We start from the raw sequence: 15801 nt of genomic DNA, 5'->3' as shown, positions 1-15801 counted from the left end.
TACAGAAGTTACTTGAGGACTTAGACACTCATTTAACAAGCTGAGGTAACTCCTTCCTTCACATCATGCTTGGTCGCAATACCCCATATACCCCAATACCCACAATGCCCCAAACTCCTGCTTGGCCTGGCAACTCAGCGCTATGATCCATATCTAACACCTCCCTCTCATCCATCACCTACCGTCAGGAACCCTGGCCTCTCCTCTTCCTGGAGACCTCAAAAGCGCCTCTGACACTTGAAAGCTGGAGAAATGGAAACCAGACTTTGGGCTGTACGAGAGGTGAGACTGGACAGGGGTTGGAGGGAGGTGGAGTGGGGTGTGTGTGCGGATGGATAGGGTGGGGTGGGGGTGGGGGTGGGAGGTTATAAATGAGTGGGGATAGAGGGAACAGCAGGAAGGAGTGATGGACGAAGACCCCCCCCCCACCCCCCACCCCCACCCCACTTAAGCATTCAGAAGAGCACGTACTGTACATTTAGCTGTGAGGAGCGTGTCATCCATTCAGCAGCCCACAGCAGGAAGAGACCGGGGGAGAACTAATTACCATTTTCTCCTTCGGTACACACACACACACGCGCACGCACACACACACACACACAGACACACACACTCAGACATAAGCTGTCATGCATGCACAGACACACATGCACCAACCTCTTCAAATACACTGAAGTGTAAATACACACAAGCACTCATGCACCCACATGCACATACAGAAAAGAACACACACACATACACACACACACACACACATCATTCACACAAACACACAGAGCTAGCCCCTAATGTGTTTCGAGACACATGCAGATGAGCTGTGTTAATGACGCTGTGAGGAATGGGAGCCAAGCAGGCAGTCAATCTAACCTGCCCTCAGCACCCGCACGGCACACACACACCTCGCTCTCACACCGCCACCAGCACCAGCACCAAACATTTAACACCTGCAACACTAATACAGGGAGAAAACAGGGAGGGAGAAAAAAGGGAAACAAGAAAGACAGGGAGGAAGAGAAAGATAGAGGGGCTGTGGACAACCGGAGAGGAGAGGAGAGGAGAGGAGAGAAGGAAGGGGAGGTGTGTGTGGGGTGGGGGGGTGGGTGGCAGAAAAACAGGCGCTCTCGCTCCCCTCCCCTGGGGGCAGTGCGGCGCGGTTCCCTCTTGCCTTGGTGTGACAGAAAGTTTTATTTATCTGCGCCGCTCCATCTGTGCAGCGTTTTGCTGAGAACTCGCCCTGAGAAAAGGTCTTTTTGATGATCAACACCGGCATTTTAATACTCCCCTAAATCAGCAGCGTGCCAGTGGCTGAGTGCTGAGCCCCAGCTTCCTCTTTTTGTCCCCCCCCCCTCCACCAAGACACCTCTCTCACCCCAATCCTCCATAACCCCCACCTCCACAGACCAGAAAATGCCAGTGGACTGATGGGTTCAAACTGAGCACACTAGGCACAGAAGACCCGCACGGAGAGTGAATACGTTCTAATGACGGCTGTCCTGTTTCAATCACTCGCCTCTGCTCTCTCCGCCTTTCTCTCTCTCTCTGTCTCTCTCTCTCTCTCTCCTTCTCTCCCTCTTTCTTTGTCTCAATTACCAAAATGTCACGTCTCTATTTAAAGCACGTGGCTCATCTCCCATCAGCCTTGGAAAAACGCGCCTGGCGTAGGTTACCGCCAGGGGAGGCTGCGGAGGGCGTTGCCACTGATGAAGGCTGAGCAACAGGCCAGGTATCTGGGTTAATTACCACCACCACCACCCCCTCTCTTACTGCCAGCCATCAACTCCGAGCAGCACGCTCACTGATAGCCTCTTCCTGTTCCCAGGAGGGAGGCCATGGGAGGTGGGTGGGTTGTTTATGTTTGGTCAGGGGGTCTAGACTGGAGCAGAGGATGAGAGGAGGACAGGGGGAAGGGGAGGGTGAGGAGAGGAGAGGACAATGTTTGGCAGCTGAGGGTGGAGGAGAGGAGAGAGGGATGAGGCTGCCCAGCGTTGCGACGAGGCTGACCTCTGCGTGACTCCTTCTCCTCGGGAGGGAGGGAGGGAGGGAGGATGCAGGTGGGCGGGGTTGGCAAGTGAGCGGAGAGAACGCGCGAAAGAGAGGGTGGGTTACCATGACAACACCTGCAGTGTGCCAGCGCGATCATTTATTTCGCACGCGGGCCCGAGATAGGGGGAAAGCTGCCCAGCGGTGGTGCCGAAATGTGCCCATCGCCGTGGGCTGGCAGAAGGGACAGATTGACAGCTAATGATGCCTTGAGAGGCTGAAGTATCGCAGCGGCGTGCGGGGGAGGGGTGGGGGTGGGTGTCGAGGAGAGGAGAGGGGTGGCGGGCGCTGGCGTGGGCACAACAGCTGGCTAAATTTCATTTCCAGTTCTACACTCCAGAATGTTCTTGTCCTCATTTGTCCCATTTCCTCTCTTCATCCTTTTTCTTTTGACTCACATCTCCTCTCAGTCTCTCTCAGTATGACTTATTATACTCCCCATCCAAATGCAGTAAGCAGTATACATATATATATTTTTTTTTTACAAAAACCTCCCCCTGTGTTTTATGTCCTTACCACATATATCCATAATCACACACATAACAGAGTAAGAGTCTCCTATTATGCCCGCTTTCTCTCTAACACACACGCACACACACACGCACTGACGCACAGGCGCACACACACACAACACACACACACACACACACACACACACACACACGACGCACTCACATACACACACACACACACACACACACACTCTGGGTGAGAGGAGCCAGGAGAGATGCTAATAAGAATGACACATGAGGGCTGTGCCGTGGGCCACCAGCTGACTGAGGCAGGCCTTGGGAGTGATGGAGCGCAGGAAGTCTCTCATTGCCCTGCCGCTGAACCCGCCACTCCTGCTCTACAATCTACCCCCTCCCTCGCTCACGCTCTCTCTCTCTCTCTCTCATTCATTCTTACTGACTCTCCCTCCCTCTCTCATTCTCTCTTTTGCCCTCTGTTATACACACACACACTCTCTCTCTCTCTCTCTCTCTCATTCTCTCTCTCTCTCTTGCTCTCTCCCTCTCCCTCCCGTCCTCCTCCCCCCAATTCCCTCCTTCCCCTTCAACCTCCAACACACTCCAGAGCATCAATAACAAACACACACAAACAAACACACAAACACACACACACACACACACACACACACACACACACACACACACACACACACACACACACGCACACACACTGAGAGAGTACTGCACTGCATCCTTCTCCTCGAGTCCACTTAACAAAGAAACATGAAGGCACTCTCCAGGTTTATCTATTTACCTCTAAACCCAGTTAAAGGAAACATGCCCCCAAACTGGTACACTCCATTCATTACAGGCGGGGGATATATATTACAAACAAGCTAACGCTGAGCAATTACGCTAAGCACCGTGCACTGCGTTTATATTCACGAACAAACTTTTCCCTTTTCAACAAAACAACAAAAAGCAAGCGCTCATGTGTTCACCCTCCACCCTCGAAGAAGGTAGACAAACACCCGTGTCAGGAATCTCACACACACACAAACACACACACACTCACAGACACACACAAAGAGAACCCACCACCCTGACAACGTCAACCCACAGGGACAAGTTCGCCCAGACGCCCGACCGCGGCGATGGCCAAAATACGTGAGGGGATGAAAATAAAATGGCAGAGGCTCTAAAAGTCCACTGGGGGAATTACTGATGGCTCTTTAACTTAATAGCCATTTAAAGTGGAATTGTGTGTGCTGCTGAGTGCTCGTAATGATGGCTGTTTACGCGCCCCTGTCATTTATAATAATTAGGCAGAATGGACAGGGGGGGTGGATGGCGAGGTTGGTGTGGGGTGGGGGGGGGGGGGGGGGGCGTGGGGTGTGGTGGGCGGGGGGGCTTGCCGCGGCTTCGGCTGCTGCTGCTGCTCCTGCCGCCGCTGTGCGGTTCTGGGCGATTGGCTGTGGCTGAATAATGACCTACTGTAGTTGACCGGGGAATGACCGTTGCCTTCTGCACGACCCCAAAACCCCAGACTCACCCCCCGCTGCCTGTGCTGGTAAATAGAATGCCCCCGATGTGTCTATACAGCGCCTGGGTGTCTATTGCCTCACAGCAAGCAGGTCTTTGGGTGGATGTGAGTGTGAAGGGGAGGGGGGGGGGGGGCAGAAAGAGAAGAGAGAGAGAGAAAGGGAGGAGGAGGAGAAGGAGAAGGGGAGGTTTGTGTAGAGGGGGGGCACAAGGATCTAAGTATAGATCACTCCATGTCTTTCTCACTCTCTCACTCACTCTTGGCTTTTCCTTTTCCTTTCATGTCAACCTTTTCCTTTTTTTTCCTCCCAGCACGTTAGAGGAGGCTGACCCCCCCTGTGGGCAGTGGCTGAGCTGGGGCAGCCATCCGTCTAAGGGCCAGGAGGATGTGACCCCGGGGGGCGGAGGCGACACACTCTGGCCCTCTCCCTGGATGTGGTCATCTTAGGGACGGACACAGCCGAACAGTAACAGGCCAAACAGTCACTGAATCAACCAACAGGCAGGTCATTGAATTAAGATGGCTACGTTAGGGGGCTAAAGCAGCAAGCCATAACACAGCAAACAGCAGCTGCATAAACCAAAAGGCAATTCAATAAATAAAATATGAACTTCCATTCCACATCAGTTGGCTATTTATCAAATTCCTATGTTGTTTTTTTCAGTCTTATGTCTAAACCAGGGTGATATTTGTTTAAAGGCATGTGTATGTGTGTGTGTGTGTGTGTGTGAATTTGAAATATCACTTCACCACAATGACACCCCTAAAAAAACGAATCCTACCCAGAGCCGCCACTAGGTGTCAGGAGTGTCTACGCTCTGGCGTGCTGATGGTCAAATGGAGGTAGGGGAGGGGGGTGGGGGGAGGCACTCGTCCAGCCCTGGCAGCGGAGGGGCAGCAGAGGGTTGGCTGTTGTCTGGACCCCCCCCCCCCCCCCAACAGCTCGTCTACAACCCCCAGTAGAGAAGGGGGCCTGCTGGCCTCTCACCGCTGTACGCATGCTCCAGTACAAGCAGAAAGACCATAGTGTTTGAGGGTCAGAACGTCCAACAAGAGGAAAAACAAGAAAACATGAAGGAGAGAAAAAGAAAAAAGGGAGACCTGTAGGAGTTTGGCTTACACCTCCTGCCTCGTAAATCTCTCCCCCCCATCCCCGTCCCGGGATTTTACAGGGATTCCTCTGGGGGGCACCGGAATGTGACGGAGCTGACCTCAGGAGTCACGTACTTTGATTCCGAAGGACATAAATTAGAGGCTGTGGAATGTGAGCTGTAACTGGATGGATTGAGGAAGAGCGCAGTTAAGGAAGGGAGTCTCTTCAGATCCCCTCATCCTCACACAGGCACACGCATACACACACAGGCATACACACACAGGCATACACACACAGGCATACACACACACGCATACATACACAGGCATACACACACACACACACACACCCATACACATACACATACACATACACATACACATACACATACACATACACATACACACACACACACCTCTGAGCTCTTCAGAAACCCCATGTGTGTATGAGGGCCTCCCTAGCGCCTAAATTATCTCTAGCATTCCACATAGGGGGCATTTAAATATAACACAGCCTGCAATGTTTTATACCCCCTTTCTCTGTTTTAAGTACCCCTAACACCCAGAGGATACAATGCAGCGAGGCAGATAACAGGGTGGATTTCTGGGAGGGCGAAATAATAGCGCCAAGCCTCCAGCTCTCCGATCATCAGTCTAGGCAGCGCACTGAGGAAGCCCTGTATGGCTGCCAGATGGATTCTGGGATTGGGCACTATGTCATGTTGAAGAGCAGCGGGCACAGATACAAGGAGCACAGGGAGGGCTGGTATGGGGGGTTGGAGGGGGTAAAATGGAGGGAGGGCGCTGGGAGGGGGGCGGTTGGTGGCACAGAGGGGGGAGGGGTCGCATCAGCTGGTGTGCCACGGGCAACGAGCACACGGGTTGTGTGAAATTAACTCGGCTGAATTAATAAAAGCGAGATGGAAAATGAAACGGAGATGCAGACAGAGGAACGGGCAGAGGGCTTTTTCTGCTCTTTTATGACCTGCAAGGCCCTTAGCCTCACGCGGTGATGAAGACATACAGAGGGGAGGCCCTGTCTCTCTCTCTCTCCCTCTCTCTGTCACTCGCAACTTCTCACACATGGAAACACATAGTCACACACAATAACTCACCTCTCTCTCTCTCTCTCGCTCTCTCTCTCTTTATCACTCACACACACAAACACTCATGTACACATTCATACTCTCAAAACACCCATCTCTCCTCTACATAGACACACACATACACACAGAGACATTCCCCTTCTCCCTCACTCTTTCACTCACACTCTCCCTGTCACACACTCACACACGTGTGTGCACGTAAACACCTATAGAGTACTGCCTCCTTACAGTAACTGAGGGATCAATAATGATTGATGACGGAGCTCTCCCTAATCAGCCGCGCTGCCCGGTCGTCAGGCAGAAGGCGCCGTTACCATGGCAATCCGATCGAGCCCTTTGATTTGACGCAGTTCAATCAAAGCTCGACTTTCAAAAAGGGAGGGGGAAAAAAATTCCTCTTGTTAGTTAGCACCATTGATTTGACACTTCACACGTTTTTATCGGCGTGTAATTATGCTCGCCGTTGACACAAATATACTCACGCCCCTGTCCGGGCTGGATTTATGTGTTGCGGGTTTATTGCCACTGCCTCTACGGCTCTTCGTGTGCGAGAGCATTAGCACTTAGCTACGCCGCTGGTCACCACCCCATATTTCACTCATCAAGTTGGGAGCCTCCCCTGGAAACCCCCATAAAACATCATAAAACACATCGGACCCGCTCCCTTTTCTGAGCTGTGGTAACATGAGCTCAGCGAACGCAAGATTTATGTCTTCACTAGCGCCCCAGTCATTAAAACTTCATGCATTGACACAACTAAACCCTTTGACATGCAGTGCAATTTTATATCATATTTTAGACTGTGCTGGGTAGGTAGACTAGGGGAGACAATAGTCAAGACCTGACAAACATATTAACAATGAATAATCCTTTTGTAGACGTGTGGACAGAGACCGTGGACATGTAAGACCTCCCCTCACCTACACGGCTGGTTCTCCACCAGGAGTGTAATCGCGTGAGGGCAGATTAATGGCGCCTCAGTCATCAGGTATGCCTGTGTTCACCACCCACCCAGAGCGGAGCCACTGTTTGTGTAATCTGTGTCAGAGATCCTGCCCGGTGACAGACCACCCTGTCAACACAGCATGCCTGGGAGGCTTGCTATGGAACGCCACTGACTGCAAACACAACCTGACAACCCTAGGCGGACCACTTTTTAGCGATGCTGGCGGGGAGGGGTTTGCGCCCTGACTCATCACACAAGGTTTGTTATTATCTTTGGGGTGAAATGAGGCGTGTGTTGTCAGAGGACACAAGACTCACTAACCTGGCTGCCAGGCCCTCTTTCTCACTATTTCACATAACCACACACACTTCAGTCTAATGAGACAACGGACTGCATGCGGCGACATAAGATCGGAAGTTATTTTCACTTGACAGTCAAATCTCTTCACCTCAACTTCAGTTCAGTGTTGAGGTCCAGATACATGAATGAGGTATTTGAATGACACGATGAAGCTCACTGCAACAACATATTAGCACAGGACATGAGACGACAAAAACATGCTGATACGAAACAGCATGGGTCTTGGTAAGTCACAAGACCAAATTAAAACCAATTGATTTCCAGTACAGTATTTTTCGAGAAACAAACACATAGTATGTCTCTAAAGACAACATGGCAATCGCAAGACAACAGAGGATAGACACAGAGAGAGAGAGAGAGAGTGAGAAAGAGAGAGAGAGAGAGAGAAAGAGACAGAGAACGATCTGCCTACCGGTAGTTCTATCCAGTACACAAGACGGGATTTGCTTGGTTGAGCACTCAATGCCCCACCAGATTGCAGCTGTAATGAACCTGAAGACTATTAATGAATGTTGCCACTAGGCCTTTTACAAACCAAGCCAACACAAACTGAAAAAGTGGTTGGATTTTAACTTGTTTTAGGGTTTAAGTTAACTGAGCATCCTGTACAATCTGATGTCTCCTGCATTCTATAATGGCATGAAGACAGTCCTCACCACAGGAAATTCAAATGTGTAAGAGCGACAGAATCTCAGTCAGCAACACACTAACATACCTATTCTCGGTTCACAAACCAAGTTCACGAATGATTTCCCTAAACATTACATCACACCACAGTCAAGGGCACGTGTGACACACTTCAGAGAGGACTGAGATGAATATGACAAACGCTTTCAAATCCAAGGTTAGCTCAGAGAACATGGCTTGGCCTGCGTACCGTGCTGGGGTGTGTTCTGAGGAGAGGTATCAGGACTGTACACAGCAGAATGCTCTGCAGCACAGGCACACAAACACACACACACATACGCACACACGCGCGCGCGCACACACACATACACAAACACACACGCGCGCGCACACACACACACACACGCGCACACACACACGCACACACACACAGCCTCAGGAGAGGTTAAGATTGATGTGACCTATCTGGTGCCCTGCAGACCATTACTCATCATTAGGGTAAATAGAGGAAGAAGAGAGATAGGGAGAGGGCGAGGGAGAGGAATAGAGAAAGAGAGATGAAAGAGAAAAAGAGAGAGTGAATTAAAAAGAGAGATGAAGAAAGAGAGAAAAATAAGAGAGAGAGGGAGGCAGAAGAGCAGTAAAGGAAGAAGGAGAGACGGTAGCAGGGGGCCCAAAATGCTCAATAAACAAGGATGGCTGACTGAGCTGAATGTCAGACCATTTTTATCAAGCACTGTGAATATGAGAGTTGAGTATATGTCTTTGTGTGTGTGTGTGTTGTGTGTGTGTGTGTGTGTGTGTGTGTGTGTGTGTGTGTGTGTGTGTGTGTCTGTGCACCTGTGTGTGCGTGTGTGCGCGTGCGCACTTGTGTGTGTGTGTGTGTTTATGTGTGTGTGTGTGTGTGCTCTTTGTATAATACTGACCTTGCTAAGGATGTAGATGAGGTCTCCTCTCTGGAAAGCCAGCTCATCTGGCTTGTCAGCCTCACAGTCCCATAAGCCTTGGTAGTAGTTTGCATATTCAGACCATGCTATGACACACACACACACACAAATACATAAATGATACCGTTACTCTCATACACCTGACAACCTCCATTTAAGAAACAGCATCTACTGTTTGTCTGGATGATTTTCTGAAGTTGTTGTGTTCAGCTTTCTCACCTGATTTTGGTGTGCTATCTGGCCCGTCCTCTACGCCGTCTGACATGTCATCCTCTGAAGCGCAGACAGAAGTGAGAGATTAACGATCAACATAGTACCATGCACTGTAAAGAGTACACAATAGGCTGACCTCTGAACCCTGACACAACACAAGTTTCTCATCCTTCCTCCTCCACTATGACCACATACATACATAATGTTGTTTATAGTTCATAGTTCCATTATTTGTTTTTCTAATTAGGATTTGAACTTTTGTGAGTTCAAATCTTAAGCATCTGCCAAATAATGAAACCATAAACTATAAAGTTGTCCAAACAACAATTTATGCAAAAATTGATTTGGTAATATAACAGAGTAAATGTTGGAGATTTGAAAGTACATATTTGGAAAGGACTAGTAATTTATTGCGCAAAGAAGTTGTTGTCAAAGAGCCTGATAAGCCTGTTTTGGTCGGCCTTGATTTCATTTCCTGTAAGGCGGCTTGAAACCAAATATACGCATTATTCAAACTGCTATCTGAATAAAACTGAACTCAACAATTCCTTATTTGCAGATCCAGATCCTTGAACAACTCACCATTTTTTCTGCAAAACGAAAAAAAAATCATCCTAAATACTGTAGAAAAGAAATGACAGTCGTAAGACTAGAGGGCATTTTCCCAATGTATCAGGTGCTATTGTCTATGTCACATGCCAACCCCTTACCAAATAATCATGTCCTTCATAGAAAGTGAACTCCTGGTGAAATATGGGCATGTGTGTCCATGTGTGTGTTGCTGTGTGTGTGTGTGTGTGTGTGTGTGTGTGTGTGTGTGTGTGTCCAGCCAGACGGAGCATTGATTCTGGGCGTGGCACCAGTGTGTCTGTCAGGTGACAGTGATACGCCTGCTCTCTGCTTCTCACATCCATCCTCACACTGTCAGCATGCCGATAAAACCGCCGCTCCCCGCAACCCTATACTTCCCACGGCTCGGCCAAGGCCCCACGCTTCCAGTAAGGGCCAGCGGGAAAAAAATGACAACAAGGAAGGGCCAGGTCAGTGCCCACGGCCTCGCGAATACATCACAAAAGTTTCAGCTGAAGTCCAATCAAATCCTGAGATTTGACTCTGTATCGTGTTATACTGGAACTTTTACGGTTCCTCTGTTTAACATCACGTGGGATGCAAAAACTAATTCTGATATTTTGAAATATTTATACAAGTAAAATCTCCTGCTTCACTCTCCAGTGAATTCTCTTATACTGTCACCATTCCCGTTGAGTATGTTTAGGCACACACTGTGATTTTCTCATTTCGAAGCTGAAAATATTGGCTATCTTTCTTTTCTCACGAAATCGTTAAGATGAAGCACCCAACAAGCATTGGACATGCTACCACAACAATGCTCACAGAATCAAGTCATGGAAAGAAAAGATTAAGGAGTCGGACAGCTGCTTGGCCGTCACGTTGGGTGTCTCTCTCACTCCGGCCCACATGCCGGCCCATGTGCAGCGGAGGGGAGCAGAGAGGAGTCACACGCCTGTCGTTCCAGTATCAATTTGATTCAATTTTCCACTCAATAAACTCATCAGAGCTGCAGCAGCCTGCTGTCCGAGCCCGACCGACCTCCATCCCTCCCTCCTCCCTCCATCCTTCCCTCCTCCCTCCCTCCCTCCTTCTCTCTCCCTAATGCACCGGCCAATACAGAGCTTCTTTATGCACTCCGCACTGTAGAGAAATTTACTAAATCCATCACTGGACCAAATCCAGCAGTGTGTTTAAAAACTGCACAGTAAAGAGAAATGATACAGTGCTAACTAGCGACTGCAAACTAACAAAAAGGATTGTGTTTGTGATATCAGGGGTCATTCTCTTCAAGGGTACTACTACTGCTGGGTACTGTACTAACTAATGCATTTATCAACATCGTCCAGTTACGTCACAGGCTGTTAAGTTGTGTCACATTCTAGTGTATTCTATTCACAGTTTTGCCTGTTCAGAATATCAGTGTGGAGATATACTCAGCAGTTTTTTTTATGCTGGGGGGAGTGGAGGGTAGTGGTGAGAATTCGAGAGCGAGCTGATAAGAGGAGAGAGATGGATGGACAGAATGAGAGGAGAGAGAGAGGAGAGAGAGAGGAGAGACGGTCATCTGATCCACCATCTGTGGCCAGGGTCTGTTCCCACACCACATGGCCGCGTGGAGCGAAGCTGTCACTTTCCCGAGACTGATGTCCCCTCTCTCCCCACTGTCCAGCCGTTAAGTGCCGTGAGGGACGGCCGCTCCGACTTTGGGTGATTGAATCTTGATGGATCTTCCGCGGCAGGCTAGCTGAGGTGCTGTGACAGTGGGAGTCAAGCCCTCGGCCGTGCACCTGGCTAACCTGACCAGACATCTTAGGCACACTCCAAAAAAGCCTGTGTGGTTTATGTAATACCTCATCTCATGCTGTCATTGGCATGTCCAGATACACATGGGCCAGAACTGCTTTTGATGTCGCTAAGAGGATTTCACAAGAATGTAGTTTCACTTTCATCTGTCTACAGCTTAGGTAATGTGATGCATTCGGTAGGAATGGCAAGCAGATGTCAAAGATTGTGCACTGTGTTTGGTTGTCTATTAGGTGTCTATGTAATAGCATCATGATTATAGATGCTATGATAGATAGCACACACATGGCAACCTATGGGCTTCTAGAGAGCTGACTTAAAAATTAAGCTGAACCACAGTGGCTTTTCACTGGTGGTTCAGCTTAATTTATGAACTGGTAGTACTGTTTCTCGTGTGGGCATGTAGCATAAAACCCAGTGGCTACCTGGCAGCACTTCGTAAATATCCTCCTCCTCTTCATCTTCCTCTTCCTGCACCATGCCTTCCCCCTGGGCCCCCAGCCGGCCCTTCCAGACCTCTGGTGGCCTGTGGGGGGTGATGGCGTGTGGGGGGGGCAGGCCGTGAGATGCGGTGGGGGTGGAGACAGGCGTGATGCGAGGTGGAGGGGTGTTTCTCTCGATGTCGTCGTAAGTCTCCTCCTCTTCTTCCTCCTCCTCTTCCTCATCATCGTCAAAGGGGATAAAGGTTGAGGCAAGATCTAATGGACAGCAGAATAGGCAGACACGAGACAAAAACTCATTAAGATTACAGCTCTGAGTTTAACTTCTGAGTCATGACACGGTCAAAACGGTTAGTTACCGTATAAGCTCTATGTCTTGTTACCCAAATATGAAGTTATTCTTTATATAGTCACTCAAAACATTTTACGTGTGACAAAATCAAATAATTTGTTTAAGCTTCCAGACACTAGGTGAGAAACAAGGAAGGGTTCCTGGTATCACAGCTGTGGGGGACAAAGTGGCAGCAGTGTTTAAGAAACAACAACAAAGAGACATTAGTGAATGAGACTCAAAGCATACAGAAAACAAAAGGGTGACATTATTACAACAGATTGAGATGATTTTCCATGCAGCGTCTTGTGGCCCTAAAAAGTACCATCAGGACAACAAGGGCCTTGGGGGATGGGAGAAGAATGAGGACGTGTCTGTTACTTCCCGCAAATCAGTTGGGTTGAGCCTATTATAGAGAATCTCTCTCTTCTCTCTTTTTTTCTCTCTCTCTCCCTGTCTTTCTCTCCCTCGCTCTCTTGCTCCCTCTGTCTCACTCTTTCAGATGGAGTGGGCTCGAGATTGTGAGCGACCGAGCCTCCTGTAACACAGGTTATCGTATCCTCCCTGACACCCCGGCGGCCCGGGCCGGATCGATGCGCGTGACAAATGGCCCCGGGATCGTCCCAATCAATTTCCCGTAAAGGAGCGGGCGAGCGGCGGGGAAGGGGAGGCCTCGAGACAACATGTGGCATGCCGGAGGGGCATAGCGCGAGGAATGAGGAGGTCTGTTGCGCATCTGATTGGCCGGGGCAGGAAACAAGACAACGTCTCATCGCCCGAGATCAACACAGCCGGCATAAAAGGATATTTTTCACCTCTGATCCTTCCACCTTTCACCTGAGCTGAACTGTTGCTATGCAGACTAATGCATATGATGCCGATTATATTCCAAACTCATATGGAGCATACAGTATGTGACACCATATTTGTCACTTCTTTTGTATTTATAATCAGATTATGTATCAGTTTTTACAACTGTCACACATGGCTGTTTAATGATCTGCATTTATGATGCCATGGTTTTGCATACAGTACCTATTAAGAGATCTTTCATTTCCCACTAATCACTCAATGCCGAACGCTCTTTGTATTCATAGTGAGTCTATGTGGACATATGTGTCTGTGAAATGAATAGTTGAACAGTTAAATAGTTTGAAGAGTATAAAAAGTCAAATGTTTTTTCTTTCTTGCGTAGACTGGAATGCTGTGAGTTCCACAGGTGGCAGGTCAGCTGATTTTAGTCTCTCACCTTTGAGAACAAAGTTGATCTGGTCCACCCACTCTCTGGCCTCACGAGCGCTGCTGGCGGTGAACTGTGAAGAACATGTGAGTTAGCCATGTAAGTGCCGCGTGCCATTTTCAGCCTCTCCTCACTCTCATACGAGTGACACAGAGGCATGAGAGGTGTTCCCATAAGAGATTACATGGAGACCAGCCAGAGCCAAAATAAGAATACTTTTGCTCCTGTTGCACATTTCTCCTATTGTACTAACTGACAAACCCATGATTGGCATAGAGCGCTAATTTCAGTTCCAATTTTAGTTCCCATAAGAGATTACATGGAGACCAGCCAAAATACCAAAATAAGTCTTCCCATAATTTTGCTCCTGTTGCAGATTTCTCCTATTGTACTAACTGACAAACCCATGATTGGCAAAGAGCACTAATTTCAGTTCCCAATTTTAGTTCCTGAACCAACTGTATAGCACCTGAAAAGAGCGTCTCCCCGGGGCGGTCATCTCAAAGCAGGCGCTCTTCTTGGAGTCCTTGCGTAGGTTGGGCACCAACTCTGCCCTGTAGCCGTTGATGTAGAAGGAGCCTTTCTGCTGCTTGTCTGCACACACAATGACAGAGTGAGCCCCTGACTAAACACATTCATTCACCGTACACATTCAGTCAAAAAGGAAAAATGACTTTAAGAACAACACACAACATCGTGAAGAATGTAGAACCAATGAAAAAACATGTGGTTGTACATTGTTGTAACTCTTTTGAACAGTTGTACAAGGACAATCTAGCCAGCCACAACATAACTCTATTTCTCCAAAGGGATATATCCATTAGATCAAGATGAGGATCAATTATGGGTGGATTTCAGTGGCACAAAAGGGCAGGTCTCCAGAAAGAGGGTTGGGCTGAGTAACTAAGCAAATTACAGAGGCACACAATTTCTTACAGTCTGTGGATCTTTCAGGGTGCAAACAGACCTTTCTCACTCCCAAAGTAGTAGAATATGGTGTTGTTCAGGACACACCATCGTTTCTGCCACTCCAGTCGAAGGAAACTGTGATCTTTATAATAGAAATAGATAAGAGGTAAAATAACAATATTTTAAAAACAGTTCTGCACTAATAGTCTTAAGTATAGTATTTCAGTGATCTTACCTCTCCTCTTCTTCTCCAGGTAGCCCTGCTTAAGAATGTTACTCAGCTCCTGTGCAGCAACCATAGGGATCTCCTTAAAATCTGCCAAACAGAATTTCATTCATAATTTTAATTAAATTTAAAGTTGTATGTCATAACTCAGGATATGTTGAATAAGGTTTTCCATTTGTATACCTATAATGTATACGGCACAATTCTATAATCAATGAAGCGCTCAGTCTCTAGATCCGTGTACTCCATTGACTTCACTTAAAGTCTTTAAGCAACATCACAACCAGCAATGTAGTACACTAAAACTTCAATAGAAAATCTATACGGCATTTTCTTAAAACGCTTGTGTCCATTTTCCAAAGTCATTCCCTACATCGTGAAATGACGATGGAGTTGGGACACAGAGGTCACGGGGAGTAAACACATCCCAACTCTGGGATCAGATACTCCACTGCAGCTTTGGACAAAAACTCAGATCAATACATTTATAGTGCTGCTATAGTACAAAAAAATAATGCAGCAGAGAGAGGGAGGGAGGGAGGGAGAGAGAGAGAGAGAGAGAGAGAGAGAGAGAGAGAGAGAGAGAGAAGGAGGGAGGGCATCATTCAGTCTAGACTAGAGTAGACTAGACCACTGCATTTTGTTTTTTTACACCTTATGGTCATAATAGTCTTACTACATGTATTAAATTTGCTTTTGTAATGCCATTGTTCTTTAACATATTTTATGAGTTCATTAAATATTATCAACAAAAAGTCGAACATACGGTAAAAACAATCCGGTCTTCCCAGTCCCATCATTATATAAGTGTTACATTTATTTTCATGAGGTTTCACCGAGTTTCATTCATTTCAATAAGTTTCATTTGGTGTACATTTTAGTAAACATAGCTTAAAGTTCGTGTTGAAAACATGTGTGCCAACTATGATACTGTAAATGGGATCATGAAAGTA

The 15801-nt window shown here is 47.9% G+C and overlaps 1 protein-coding gene across 1 annotated transcript in view; it reads right to left on the bottom strand.

Moving 5' to 3' along the window:
- skap1 (src kinase associated phosphoprotein 1) overlaps positions 1-15801 on the bottom strand; it is a 48223-nt gene that overhangs the window by 1812 nt on the left and 30610 nt on the right. Inside the window, exons 6-12 of the mRNA XM_012814469.3 lie at positions 14858-14938; positions 14681-14764; positions 14183-14307; positions 13723-13786; positions 12128-12400; positions 9333-9386; positions 9093-9199 (exon numbers count right to left, since the gene is read on the bottom strand). Of these exons, the coding sequence (XP_012669923.2) occupies positions 9093-9199; positions 9333-9386; positions 12128-12400; positions 13723-13786; positions 14183-14307; positions 14681-14764; positions 14858-14938 (788 nt within the window). The remainder of the gene's footprint in view (positions 1-9092; positions 9200-9332; positions 9387-12127; positions 12401-13722; positions 13787-14182; positions 14308-14680; positions 14765-14857; positions 14939-15801) is intronic.

The sequence above is a fragment of the Clupea harengus genome, chromosome 23, assembly GCF_900700415.2.
Source record: "Clupea harengus chromosome 23, Ch_v2.0.2, whole genome shotgun sequence".
Classification (NCBI taxonomy): domain Eukaryota; kingdom Metazoa; phylum Chordata; class Actinopteri; order Clupeiformes; family Clupeidae; genus Clupea; species Clupea harengus.
This window is presented reverse-complemented; position numbering and strand designations above follow the sequence as displayed.